The sequence below is a fragment of the Semicossyphus pulcher genome, unplaced genomic scaffold, assembly GCF_022749685.1.
Source record: "Semicossyphus pulcher isolate SPU_LCO1_2020_fin unplaced genomic scaffold, fSemPul1.0.p SCAF_4, whole genome shotgun sequence".
Lineage (NCBI taxonomy): Eukaryota > Metazoa > Chordata > Actinopteri > Labriformes > Labridae > Semicossyphus > Semicossyphus pulcher.
Window position 1 is genome coordinate 2,698,632 of NW_027211715.1, and position 13,350 is coordinate 2,711,981.

Consider the following 13,350-nt stretch of genomic DNA (forward strand, 5'->3'; position numbering starts at 1 on the left):
TGAGAAACGTCTCCTCCATTGCTTCCGATCAGAGCCACCACTGTCATCTGCAGCTGCCAGGCGTCCGGAATATTCCAGTGACCTCTGACCCATGTTCCTGCGCCCCTCTCTCCATGATTAACAGAGCTCTATCATCAGATGTTCTCTGCTGCTTTATTAAGCTGGATTCCTGCATGTATCATCTTTAATCAAGACAGTTGTGCTCGCATGTGTTTATCAGCACGTAGCAGAACACTTATACTTAGCTCAATCTCAAATGTGGAATGTTAAGATTTCCTGTCCGCTGAAGGACAGCATTTAAACAAACTGGTGCACTGTTATAGAATTAGTACATCTACAGTCTGCAGTAGCTTTTTGTTGGTACAAGTAGTTCTTAACCAGAATTATTGTAATATTGAACATTGTTATTGAATTGCTCAGTACTTAATTATTAACCTTTAAATACAGTCTGATAACCTACTGCCGCCGAAATCTGCTAAGGAATACGAAAGTAAGCAGAACTAGTTAGTTATTTGGCCACTTGGAGGCAAAACTAAACATTAAGAAAAACATGTGTTTGACATATAATTGATTTTGGAAATAAATACGTTAGCAAACTCTGCATATTCAAACATTCAGCATATTAAGAGCAACATAAGCCTTAATTTGAACCTGATTACTAACTGTCTTTTTAGCTCTATTTTGGTCTTGAACAACTACACAAGCATACATATAACTGGCCCTTTGTGTTGCTGCATTTTGCACTATATGCACCAGCTAGTTGCTAAATTTTACTGCCTGCTACCAGGTGATAGACTGGAAGTGATAAGAGCAGTGAAAGTTGGCCATAAAACCAAAACAATGAGCTTCAACATGCTGAATGCAGGTATTTAGCCATATACCAAAGTAATGGACAACAATGGACAAAATTCTGAAGGATGAGACTAGATAATTAGTCGAGGAACAAAGTTCTTGCAACTCCTGAGAGAAACTAGTTTGGCTTTGCTAAACTAATTTGCATGTGTGATTTTAAAGCGGGGTACACACTGATTTTGGGCCCATCATCGCCAATTCTTCCTGCCTGTCGTCGGCCATGTTTGTTTACTCTAAAGTCTCGTTTTGAGAGTCGTACTCTGGTTGTTGGTGAATGGAATCTGTGTGCTGTTTGGGTCACATCGTTGCTCTCCACAAAAATCAAACAAGACAAATAGACCATTAGGTGAACATTACCATTAATATAGCCATGTTAGCTTTACTGAAACATTTATTAAATACTTCTTCAAGTGGAGCTTTAACATTTCCTCTTTGTCTTACACCCAAACAGACATTAGCTCTACATTTACATGTTAAATATTTCCCCTTGTTATGATGGGATTCAGAATACTGAGACCACTGCATACCTGGAGAGGTAACATTTTGCATTATGTTGTATTATGGAAAATGACTGCACTAAGGAGGGCTGTGGTAGGAATAAACATTTGGCAGCTTTAGTGAGTTTGTGTCTGAAAACCTTTCACTGAGCCTCGTAGAGCTGCATTCATTGTCGGTTTCAGTCAGCTTGCGTGGGAAAGAGGAAACCCAATATGCTTTCCATCTTGTGTTTGGATGAATTAGGAGAATTCTCTGTCGCGGATAATAAAACCAACATTGCTGCTTGCTATAGACTCTGGGCAGTTTCAGTTGACCTCTATTGTAGTTTGTAATTAGGGATAAAGACAGCCTTGGTGCCGCTCTTCTTGTCCAGTTACACTTTGGTTGACTTCTGTGGTCAGCAGCCTCGAAACTGAACACTATGAGCAAACTTGGGAGATAAAACAAAGACGAACGTGGGTCAGGAAGTTTACATCTTGTCTACCTATTTGTTTAAGTCCACTCTGATTCTTTAATTGGCTTGTGGGTGTGTTTTTGCCAGCTTGTCACTCCTACATCCTCTCAAGGTCTTTTTTTTTTTTGTGATTGAACCCTCCTCCTTCCTTTTTCTCTTCGCCCTGGCCTCCACTCGTTTTTGGGTTTGTGGTGAAACTGAGCTTGGCTTCATGAAATTTTCCATCAACAGCAGCAAATAACAACAGGGTCAGACGAGGAGACGCACTGCGGAGGCCAGGGCAGCAGGCTCTGCTTCGGCCTCTCTTCTTCTTCTTCTGAATAGGTTAGTGAAGGTTGGGAGCCCCATAAAACTGAGACCATTCTTCTGATGATATTGCAGGCATCATCTGGCATCTATTGTCTTAAATGAGTTGTGTAAATTGCTTTCTCGCATGCTATCTTATTCAGAGAGCTGGTGACAGGCTGGTTGATTGTGAGGTTGGGAAGTTTAGTCACCATCTTGGCTGGGAGCCTGAGGGTGGGAGATGAATGAGGAGGTGAGGCGTTACTCACAAGCCTATTGATATTAAGCTATTTAGTATGCATGCTCTGCATAGCTGTGTTTTATAATGGTATTGTGTTAAGAGGAAATGGGTGGCAAAGCAACGTGCTGCCAAGAAATCTGTGCCTTTACTCAGTTTTCTCAAAGTACTGTGTCACTGCTATTCTAACACACCCTGCTTCCCTTTCAAAATAAGACTGCTGATGGTTAAAGTGCTTTTCAGTTAAGGTTCAGAAAAATGGATTTGGCCAATAGTTGGATGTAATCCATTACAATAGCGACCATATTGCCATTCTAGCATGCAGTCTAACATAAGTTGAGGAGGAGGACTTTTACAGTACAATGGTGGATTTCTTGACGTGTTGGGCCCTGCAACGGCTGACCCAGCAATAAACCTGCCATCCTCACTGTCTACTGAGTAAGACTTCTGGTCGGAGCAGCTGTAACTAATCTCAGTATTCCCTGTGATCAAACTGGCCTCCATTGGTCCCAGTCTGGCTGTGTTCACTGGGAAGCTATTGCGTGTGGTAGTGTCTGCACGCCTGGCATTGGTGCTATGGCAACAAGTCTTCATCAGGAAACTTCAGGCCGAGCAACCGGAGGGCAACTGAGGGAAAACCAGAAAGTATGTTACCCTTAAAATCGTCTTAATTTTTACCTAAATCAATAATGGTAAATGGACTGTACTAATATAGCACTTTTCAAGTCTTCCAACTGCTCAAAGCACTTTTACACAACATGTCACATTCACCCTTTCACACTCACATTCACACATTGATGGCAAAGGCTTAAGTGCCAATCACCAACGAGGATCTATGGACATTCATACACCGATGGCTACAGGAGCAGTTTGGGGTTCAGTGTCTGCCCAAGGACACTTCGACATGTGACTGTAGCAGTCAGGGATCAAACAACCAACCTTCCAATTGAGAGTAGACCGATTCTACCACTGAGCCACAGCCGCCATCTTTTTAAAGTTATAAAGTTGTGTTTTTGTACAGCAGTCAGGGATGCTCGGGGAAAAAGCAACACTAAGATGAAGTTCATTAACTTTGACAAAGATCATGTCGTGACATCAGGTCATCACAGCACCTGTGAAAGGTTGCAGTATGACTAGCAGCATCTACTGGCCATATGTCTGTCAAGTCTGTACTAACAGCTTATTGTTGTTTTACATTGAGTATAAAATTATTTATGCATTTGTCAAAAGATAATTTTCAAACAGTATCGCTGGTTAAAATTTTCAGGACATAACAATAAATATGAACTCTCATATGAATGTCTAACTGGAGGAGTGGTTGAAGTTTCTCTTTGCCAACTGTACAAAGTTTCCGCCCCCCATCGGAGAAAACACTCCTGCTGTTCAGGCCTACAGCAACATGTTCAGCACATTCCAGAGAAATAGGGGATTAGATAAACATTACCGTCTGTCTCTAAATGAGTTTACTCAGTAATTATGCATAATGGTGGATCATTAAGGTTGATTAATCCCGGCTTTTATTGGTGTGCTTGCTTGTTGGGAATGGTTTGTGTTTCCTGGTTTAAGCTCAGTCAAACCCCAAGGGGGGAACAAGCGGATGAGTCTCTGTATTTCGTCAAGCACATTTCCATTCCTTTACTCCGACAGAGACGATGGTCATTGTTCTACTTACAGCTTGAGGAGCCTCGTAGACCTCTTAGCCAACCAGAACGGAAAACTACTAAAGACTTTAACTCAGAACTCAGCCACTGATGATGATGATTGCCCGAATTACAACTCTAATTAAGCATTTTACTTCACGTGACTGAGTGGAAATGCCCTATTTTCTTCTCTACCAAACATATCCCCCTGCTGTGTGCTTGCTGGCCTCTATTCACTAGTTACACACTCTTACAGTACCTCCAACAGCTTTAACATTAGTGTGATGATGTCATGGGTTAAAGAAAGCCCTGTTCCTTATGTGTTTGATGTAATGCTGCACAACAAAAGTCCAAATTACTTTCCTATATTGCCTGGGGTTTGTATTGTGCCGTCCCCGTTATGCTTAGAGCATATGGCTGCAAGATCCGTTGTGAACCTTTTTGATTTATGCAGAGTTACTTAAAAGAAAGTTGTGAGGTTTAAGCAACAAAAGAAACCTGAGTTTCCCGAGCTAATCCCCAGCAGACATGGCAGTCACCCAGAGGAGTTGACTATCATCTGGAAAAATGGATTTCAAAACCACACAGACATATTGCTTTGCTCAAACAATCAGCTTTTCATACGCCATAGCCAGCTGCTGTCAGTTTTGTATCAAAGAGTTTGGCCTGTTTCATATAACAAAGTCATGTTACACAGGATGTCTGTGTTGTCCCTTCCTTTCTCTGTCTGGATCAAGTGTTTGATGCACAGATAGCTGCTGGGGTTTCTGAAGCGTGGCGGATGACTCTGTCTCTGTTGCCTGGAGGGCTGACACAGCAGTGGATAAGGTCTCCCTGCTCGTGCCATGAACAACTCCACATTAGCCTCATGTCACAATGTGTTTCCTATCGTTTGACACACCGGCCGGCGTCTGGCTGCATAACAGAGCTAGAGATGTTTCCGTTGTTTCACATCATCGAGCGATAAGACGGAGGAAGTACTCTGAGGAGCCTGGTGTACAATTGGTTTGTTAAGGTGCCCTTAGAGCAGCATAACACAGCTAGATACCACAACACCAGCTAACACTGACAACACAACCAAATTCAGCAAATCAACACTTCAAAACCACCATTGACTGATTTTCTTGTGTTTTGTGTATTTGACTGCGTTTTTTTAAGCTGCAGAATCTTGAGCTCTCAGGGCCGCCGTAGTTTTGGGTTAAACAGTGAAGGAGTGACAAGGCTCCACCTGTCACTGGTCCTGATGAATCGCTCAGTGTTACCCGTCTGAGCTATGACAGAGCGTATAATTTTCCCTGTCTGACCCGGTCTGACTCATGCTCATTCACCTCCTGTTCATGTCCCTGCCATTCATATATCCACTTTCCCTGTCTCAGTGTCTGCTCCCACTCTGTGAGGTGTGAATCCTCCAGTATGAAGTGTTGTCTGCATATTTAGGCTGATGGATTGCTTTCTGGAACAGGAGTCAGCATGCTGTTTGACTGACACAACAGGGTGTTTAAAATCCTGTAATGTCCGTGCAGCAGGATGTTGGGAATTTTAATACAGCTCTCCAAGATAGCTAGATGTCCTCAGGTCAGCGCTCTGGGCCAACAGAGCAGCTGTTCTTCCGGCATTTTGGGAATTCCTCCTCCTCCCCCTGTCAACGTAGAGGTCGGGAGGTGAACAAGACTACAGTGTATTCCCTCTCTTTTAAAAGAATGCTGATAGGCTGAATAATGTCAGCAGGTTGTCACTCTCAAGTTGTCAGACTCAGCAACTTTGTCATTCGCCCAAGGCGTCAAAATAAAATGCTGTAGAAATCCTTTAGCATCATTTCTCCACACTGTCCTCTGACTTATTGTTTTGATGTGGTTTTGGCGTCAGGTGATGTAGTGTAAGGAGCGCAGAGTAAAAGTTGGGACTTTTATCCAGGAGATTAGTGTACAATTCCCATGTGCAAAGTTACGTACATATATTTTTTGCATCATATAGTATAATGCTTTAATTAAGTAACATGCATTCGTTAGGCCTACCTTTAGCTACCATACATGATCTTTTCCCTAAACCTATTGATGAATGTTGCACATCGAAAAGTCATAAAATGTTGCGTTTGTCGGCAAGCCTTATTTTGAAGTGATGCATATTTATTAAAGCATAAATGACTATTTTGAAGCCACATGTATTAAAGCTAACTTGACCGCAGAACCCTGAACATGCCAGACTGATGCGAGAGTGGAACCTTTAGATCAATATATTATATTTTGAGTAAGGGGAGGGCTGGTTATCTTGATTAGATGTGTCATAATGCACTTAAAATAGACATTAGCAGTGCTAAGAGCAACAGAGTCCCATAAATCAAGACACTTGGGGCCAGCACTTGTGTTTGCAGGAGATGGGTGATGTGACCCTTGTCCTTTGATCCTCTATTTGATGTGGTAAAACAGTGCTAGAGGGGATTCTCCTTTAATCATAACCCTGTGAAGAGAGATGAGACAGAAGAAGCTGGTCGCGCTGTAGACTCTCTCATCCCTCCTGGGTCTCAGTCTGATCGGGGAACAAAGCTGGTGTTAGCAGACCTCAGGGAGGAGGTACATGGCCCAGGCGCCTGCACAGACACACACACACACACACACACACACCTCTGATTGGAAGGAGGGAAAGGGTGTATCTGCTTCCCGTAACACGGCGTCTCGTCAGTGCCTCGGGGTGGCTGATGTTTGGTAGATATGGAAACCCAGACATGGCCCGAGGGTGTGTGAATGTGTGAATGAGTAGTTATTGATGTAAGTGAGGTTGGCAGGCCTCCATCATATTTGGCAAAGGTATATTTAAGAGTTCTGGCCCTTGCTTGTCTAATAAGATTTTATTGACATGTATTTCAGTAATGATTCTTGTTGCATGTGGTCCATAATGTCAGGTTTCACAGAATGTTCATGTCTTTTGGCAAGCAGTGGCATAAATATTAAGCTAAGAAGAAGAGGGTGCAATTATATGACTCAAATGAAAGAACCCTTTCTCTGTGAGAATCTGGGACCTCAGATCTCAATTATGAAGTTGTTGAGCGTTGTTTCTGGTAGGCGAAACTCAACAGACATAAGTCATACTTAATTTGCAGCACTGTCTCGGCTGTGTTCTGCAAAAAGTAATAATTGCAATCAGAAAGCTCCAAACTAACCATACGTCGATCAGGCAGCAGGACATTAAGAAGTGTAGTGTAAAAGCTGTTTGTACTTTATTTTTAGTTAAGTTGTTGTTCAACTGTTTTTAACCAGGTGGTTCTGTGAAGGCCGCGAGCTGCACACCTCACCTGACATTCAGATCTGGAGGGATGGTGACCTGCACACGCTGGTGATTACCGAAGCCTTCGAGGACGACACAGGACGATACACCTGCGTGGCTTCCAACAGTCTCGGAGCAGACAATACCTCTGCTGAGGTTTACATCGAAGGTAAAACGAGACTGACAATGATAATGTACTTATGTCGTTATGGCACAACTTGGCAGCTATTCTTCTTTGTGAGTGGACAAGATTGTACGTCCAAGAAGGAAAAGAAGCTTGTTTGTACAGGATTTTTGAGAAATAAAGTTATAATTTAGATTAGAATTTGTTCATTTACAACCAGTGGATTCTTTTGTTGATCAGTTTTTATCAGCATTTTTTCCTTTTAGAGCAGTAGCCTGTGTCCATCACTGCTTTTGTTTTTCAATTGCAGGAGCTTCGTCATCCGACTCAGAAGGGGAAGGAGCTGGGTCAAAGTCCAGATCAGGAAACATGCCTCAGTACGTGTGTTTCAGCATGACCTCTTGTGACCCAATGAACCTTGAACCCCCTGAACAGGTCAACTGAGCCCTGCAGCAGCTAATCAGCCCTGCTTCCTTTAACCAGACCCTTAAAAGGCCCTTAAGGAGTCATAACCCCGAGCCAGTGCACAGGCCTCGCTCCAGATAACGAGAGGAGCAGAGGGTTAATATGGTGAAAAATCACCCGTCAGGATTGTCCCCTATACTTATATCCTCATGTGAAACTTTTTACCCATTTCCTGCTTTCACTTTTTTCTTTCTCTTCTCTTGAACAATTTATCCTTCTTCATATGACAGGCTGTTAACTTATAATAAGTAAGATAGATAGCCATGGACCAAAGTGGGCAGGATTTGTTTAGCTTTTAGTTTCAGTTTAGCAGTTAGCTGTCTGCCAAAAACTGGAACATATATATGTTTATTTTCATGAAGATTAGAGTCAGATGCATAATCAAAATGTCTTCTGTTCTTCTGTAGCATCAAAGAGGATCATGCAATCCTTTTAACTGTAACTCCGAGTGCTTCTCTGGATGTTTTTGATCATTATCTGTTGTTTAAATCTGCCTCCATCTGGTCTACTTCCTGATTCGCTTTCTGTTTACACACTAAAGCCAAGATCACAGATATCATCTTAATTGCTGTGTTGACCTTTTTCTTTGATTCAACCATCATATTTTAACTAAAAGCCTACATAATCTAGAAATGGCGTTTTTATATGTGATTTGTTCGTTATTCACGTTAGAGTTCAGAAGAAGACGACTTCGATGTCTCTGACGATACGCTCGTCGTCACCCAAAACCCAAGACGTCCTTCCTCACCGCTCCACCCTGGTCCAGTCCCTGTCTCAGCCCCCACAGAGAGTAAGCACCAACAGCTTACATGACAGTAGATCAACAGAAGCTCATGCACGTAGTCAAAACTGTTCTTCAGTTACAGAATAAGATGCCTTTCTGTATGCACTCAGTAAGTCTTCATTGTCTTCCAGATGCAGAGCCCTGTGTCACTGTCACTCTATGGCGCTGAGGTGTCAGGTCCTCCTATATTCACCAAGGTTAGTGTGCATGCACACCATACTTTACATACGCTACCTTGTTGCTCTAACATAATCCACTCGTCTGGGAAAAGATTTTGTTACCCGGCTGCAGAGATGAGCTCCTAATTAGCTCCAAAAGTATCACTAAGGTCAAGTATAGGTATTTAGTGATAAACATTTAGATGCAGTTTAAACTTTGAGGTTGAGGGTTCAGAAAAATATTAAAAAGTAGACAAGTACTGGTGACAGCAGAGGCTGGTTTACCTGAAAAGGATACCATCAGGTGCGTTTTCATGTCCCTGCATGTACGCTCAATGAGTGAGAGAATTTAGGAAGAATTAGAAACTGAACTGGAACACAAAAACAAGAGAGTTAACTGGCATCAGTCAGTTGGCACTGAAGCACATCAAAGTATGTTTGTAATATGAAGTAATGCTGTGTGGCAAAATACTGCTGTTTTACCAGCAGTGAGAACAGTTTAATGACATTTTAGGATTTAAGTTCTAGGTGTATTTGTAACTATTTAAAAGTTACTTACACTGTAACGTATCTCCGTGGTGCATTTGATTTCTTTTTAGTAATGCATAAATCACAACTTAAATTAAATTAAATGACATTATAATAAAATAATATATATAATATAACTAAGCTAAGTTTGTATTTGTTGCAGTTTTGAATCCATTATTCTGGAAAATCTCAAGCCCCTTTTACACTGCCAGTTCAAGGCGGGATTATTACGCCTCGTCTTTAATGTAAAATACACAGAGGCAGAATGGTGGGGCGAAGTTGTTCCGCCTCTGAGCCAGCATCAGAGGTGTAAGAGAGGTGAAACAGCATAAACAGCAGATTAAGCTGGGCGGAACAGCGTTTTGTGTGTGAATGTGAAGCTTGGAACACTATGTTAAGACACACTGGGGCTTTACGTCGACGTTGCTTGGTTCAATATAAAATGGCAAAGGCGGCATAATGGCGGAGCTTTGTTACGACGCTGTGGTGGAACTGCAATGTAAAAAGGGCTTTAGATGGTATTGAGGTCAGGGCTCTGTGCATTTGAGGTATTGGCATGGAGCAAAAGGGCCACTCCAAAAGCTGTTGCCATAAAGTTTGTACCATACCATCGTCCAAAATATGTTTTATGTTGTAGCGCTAAGATATCCCTTGATTGGAACCCAGCCCAGATACATACTTACATCATGCATGCAACACATACACGCACATATGCAGAACCAGATACACATGTACTCCCTGCCTTCCCATAATAACAGTTTGCATTGCTGTGGCTTTCAGCAGTGGGGGTCAGATAAAACATACACTTTGATGAGAGCTCCTCCTCCAGCTCAAGAACACCCTTTTCCAGCTCAGACTCCTCAACACTCCCCTAACAGCCCCCGACTCCCTCTCCCTCAGGCTGTGGGTCTTGTGATGGCGAGACTGAGACGGGCTGAGGCAGAGCTTCAAACGGCCCTGCCAAACCCACAAGGGTCAGGTCTCTTTCACTCTCATTGAGCCAGTCAGGCCCTAAATCATTTTCCACTTCATTACAGAAAGACATTTGTTTTTCTTCACCTACACCCGCCTCCTTTAAAAACTGTTGTGGGCTTTAATCATCTCAGTGAGAAGACGGTCGCCTCCAGTGATGTCACCCTTACACATACACACATGCGCTTTCAGACCCTTGATGTGCATTCTACCCCTGATGTTCCTAAAATATACCGATGCCAAAGACACACTGTCACAGAGAGAAAGAGACACGTTTATTTACACTGACACTGAGAGCCTCTTGTTGATGGATACCAGCCTACTTAACACTCGCCCTGCTAACTAGCAGAAGATAAAACACAGTGTTGACAGCAGCTTCTCCAACAGCCCCTATGTTGATATGTTTTTTAGTTCTGCAAGGCTATAAGCTCTCTCATGACTGAATGGAATAGAGTTTAATTAGCATGTATAAAGAGGACGTCTTGTATTAAAGGCATCTATAGGGGTTGGCTCATTTCATCACCTTTTTATTGCACGAAAGCACTTTTTGTGTTAATTAATGAAGGTAAATTTGTCTATGTTTAGGAGATAAGATTGTATAAGTGATAATCAGCAGACGGCAAAGTCTGATGTTAGTTACCTTGAAAGAGTGGCCAATATTTTGTTCCTTATACTAAAAGCTAAGTGCTTGCGTAAACACAAACCTTGCGGTTTAGTGTTTTGTGACAGTTTTTTGGACAACAGTTGCTTGTTAAGTTAAGTTGAAACAAATGCACACAGCTAACAGATTCTGGGATTATGCCTAATGGACCGGATCGATCCAATTAAATGTTTGTGGGTATCAGGTTCCTGAAGCAAACAAATTATTTCATCTGTGTTGTTTCAAAATATCATTTTCACAGAATAAAACAGTAAACTGTAAAAACCCTGACGAGGAGAGATCCTCTGTCAGAGGATGTCCATCACCAGACAAATCTGCAAATGCAATGTAGTCTGGAACCTGTTCTTTCTGTGCACGATGAAGAAGTAAGCTAATAGGCTAGGTAGCTAGTTACAGCATCCAATACATATTTATTTTAAATCAACATAATACACAGACATTTGGCATTATTTGATCGTTCTAACTGCCATCCAGTCAGTTTTATAATGATGTGATAGCTGATTCTGAACATTCTACATCAGTGGCAGCCATCTTGGTTGTTTATATAAATATATATATATTTGTGTGTGTGTATATTTGAATATATCTTGTACTTACATTTAATTATTATTTTTTATGAAGTAAATCTGAGGTATCAGCGTTTCCTGACAGCGTTTTGCACCAAAACTAATGCTTTTCATTAAAAGTTGAAACAAATGTTAAGAGTTAATGTTAAGCTTTATGATTTTTGCATATTGCGATGCCCAATGGACTACATAGATCTTTAAAAACAAATCAGTGGATATTAAGTTCTTGGAGGAAAGCACCTTTGCTTTTGAACAAATAATGGTAAACTGTATAGTTGTGTTAAAAAGTGATTTTGTTATTCCTGTGAAGAGAGACTGTGAGAAGTTGTCTGAAAAAGCATTCTTGATTGGACAGCTCATTGGGAGGAAGGTTTCCAGAGTACAAAAATAAGACTCCATTAAATATTTTTTATCTATCTCATAACAAAGAACTTAACTAACAGATCCTGGAGCTTGGTTCCAGCAGGACTCTGTGACTTGTACCTAAAAAAAAAAAAAAAGAAGAGAGATAGTGTTGGAAACAGGAGAGTGGGGATGACATGCGGCAAAGGGCCGAGGATGGGAGGTGAACCCCGGGCCGCTGCATTGAGGACTGTAGCCTCTGGGAAGCACGATAGCCTCTGAGCTAAACCTGCGGCCCCAAAACAAATGTCTTGTTTTGTTTGGCTCAGTTTAGCCCGTCGTTCAGCAGCTGACTGTTCTGTAGTGAACTCTGGCCTCTCTGTTCTTTAAAAAGGTGTTTCATGACAGTGCGTCATCTTCAGTGATCTGTCTTTTATCTCATGCTGTTACTTTGAAGTTTTCCCTTTTCATTACCCGTTTCTGCATCTTCTCATTTCCTCATCATTATTGACTTACTCACTCCTTTTCCTCATTACATGTTTCCTGCTTTATTTCTCCTCTGTGCAGCTGCTGCAGGATGCCCAGGCGTCCGAGGGTCAGGTGGTGGTTCTTGAGTGCAGGGTCCGAGGAAGTCCTCCTCTTCAGGTCAGATGGTACCGACAGGGAGAGGAGATCCTGGACTCCCCTGATTTTAGGATCCTCCAGAAAAGTGAGACATTCCTCTTACTGGTCATGAAGCCCATAGTGATTATTCGCCAAAACTGATAAATGATAAATGCTTATAACCAAACTATGTCTTTTCTTTCTTCCTTTCTGCCAATAATTTGTTTTGAATCAGAGCCTCGATCTGCAGCTGAGCCAGGTATGTCACCTCACTTCACACCAGGTGTATCCACATGCATACTTTGCTATTACGAAACTGCTTTAATGTTCCTAACCGCAGTCAGTACACCAAATTAGTAATGATTATTCGCTCTGTCTGGAGGCTCAAACCCAGTTTGATGTTTTCATTATCGGCTGCAGCCTTTCACTCGCTTATGATAAATCGACTAGTCAGAGGGAGTCCCTTGGAAAGTCTGAGAAACCCAATAACCTGGTAACTCCAACACACATGCAAAGTAATCACTGATAAACTATGACATGCGTGATCATTTATGTCGGACAGTTTCCCACCTTTGTGACTCAGGGGTCATTTCAGGTGTTACTTTCAGGCTGTGAGTCACTCAGACGTCCCTGAACATCTGCGCTCTGTGTGTTTGTCTGTTCCTCATGAGTACTTACGTCTGCGCTTGTTTGTCTTTCCCTGCTGCTCTCTGTGTGTCTGATTCTGAAAAGTGATTCACCAGTCTAGATGACATGTCTGTCATGACATAACATGTCCGCCAAATATCCGTCTAAAGTCTCATTACATGTCATTACATAACAAATCGAGTGTCAACGTGTCACTTCACTCCACACCTGTGCAGATTACAGTTCATCAAAGTGAAGTCTCTAATTCTGCACATATAAATTGAGCTTTTAG

The 13,350-nt window shown here is 42.0% G+C and overlaps 1 protein-coding gene across 1 annotated transcript in view; it reads left to right on the forward strand.

The window, feature by feature from the left end:
- Nucleotides 1-13,350, forward strand: part of palld (palladin, cytoskeletal associated protein) — a 66,603-nt gene that overhangs the window by 22,826 nt on the left and 30,427 nt on the right. Inside the window, exons 3-8 of the mRNA XM_069679818.1 lie at nt 7,222-7,397; nt 7,663-7,729; nt 8,490-8,607; nt 8,733-8,798; nt 12,396-12,537; nt 12,667-12,690. Of these exons, the coding sequence (XP_069535919.1) occupies nt 7,222-7,397; nt 7,663-7,729; nt 8,490-8,607; nt 8,733-8,798; nt 12,396-12,537; nt 12,667-12,690 (593 nt within the window). The remainder of the gene's footprint in view (nt 1-7,221; nt 7,398-7,662; nt 7,730-8,489; nt 8,608-8,732; nt 8,799-12,395; nt 12,538-12,666; nt 12,691-13,350) is intronic.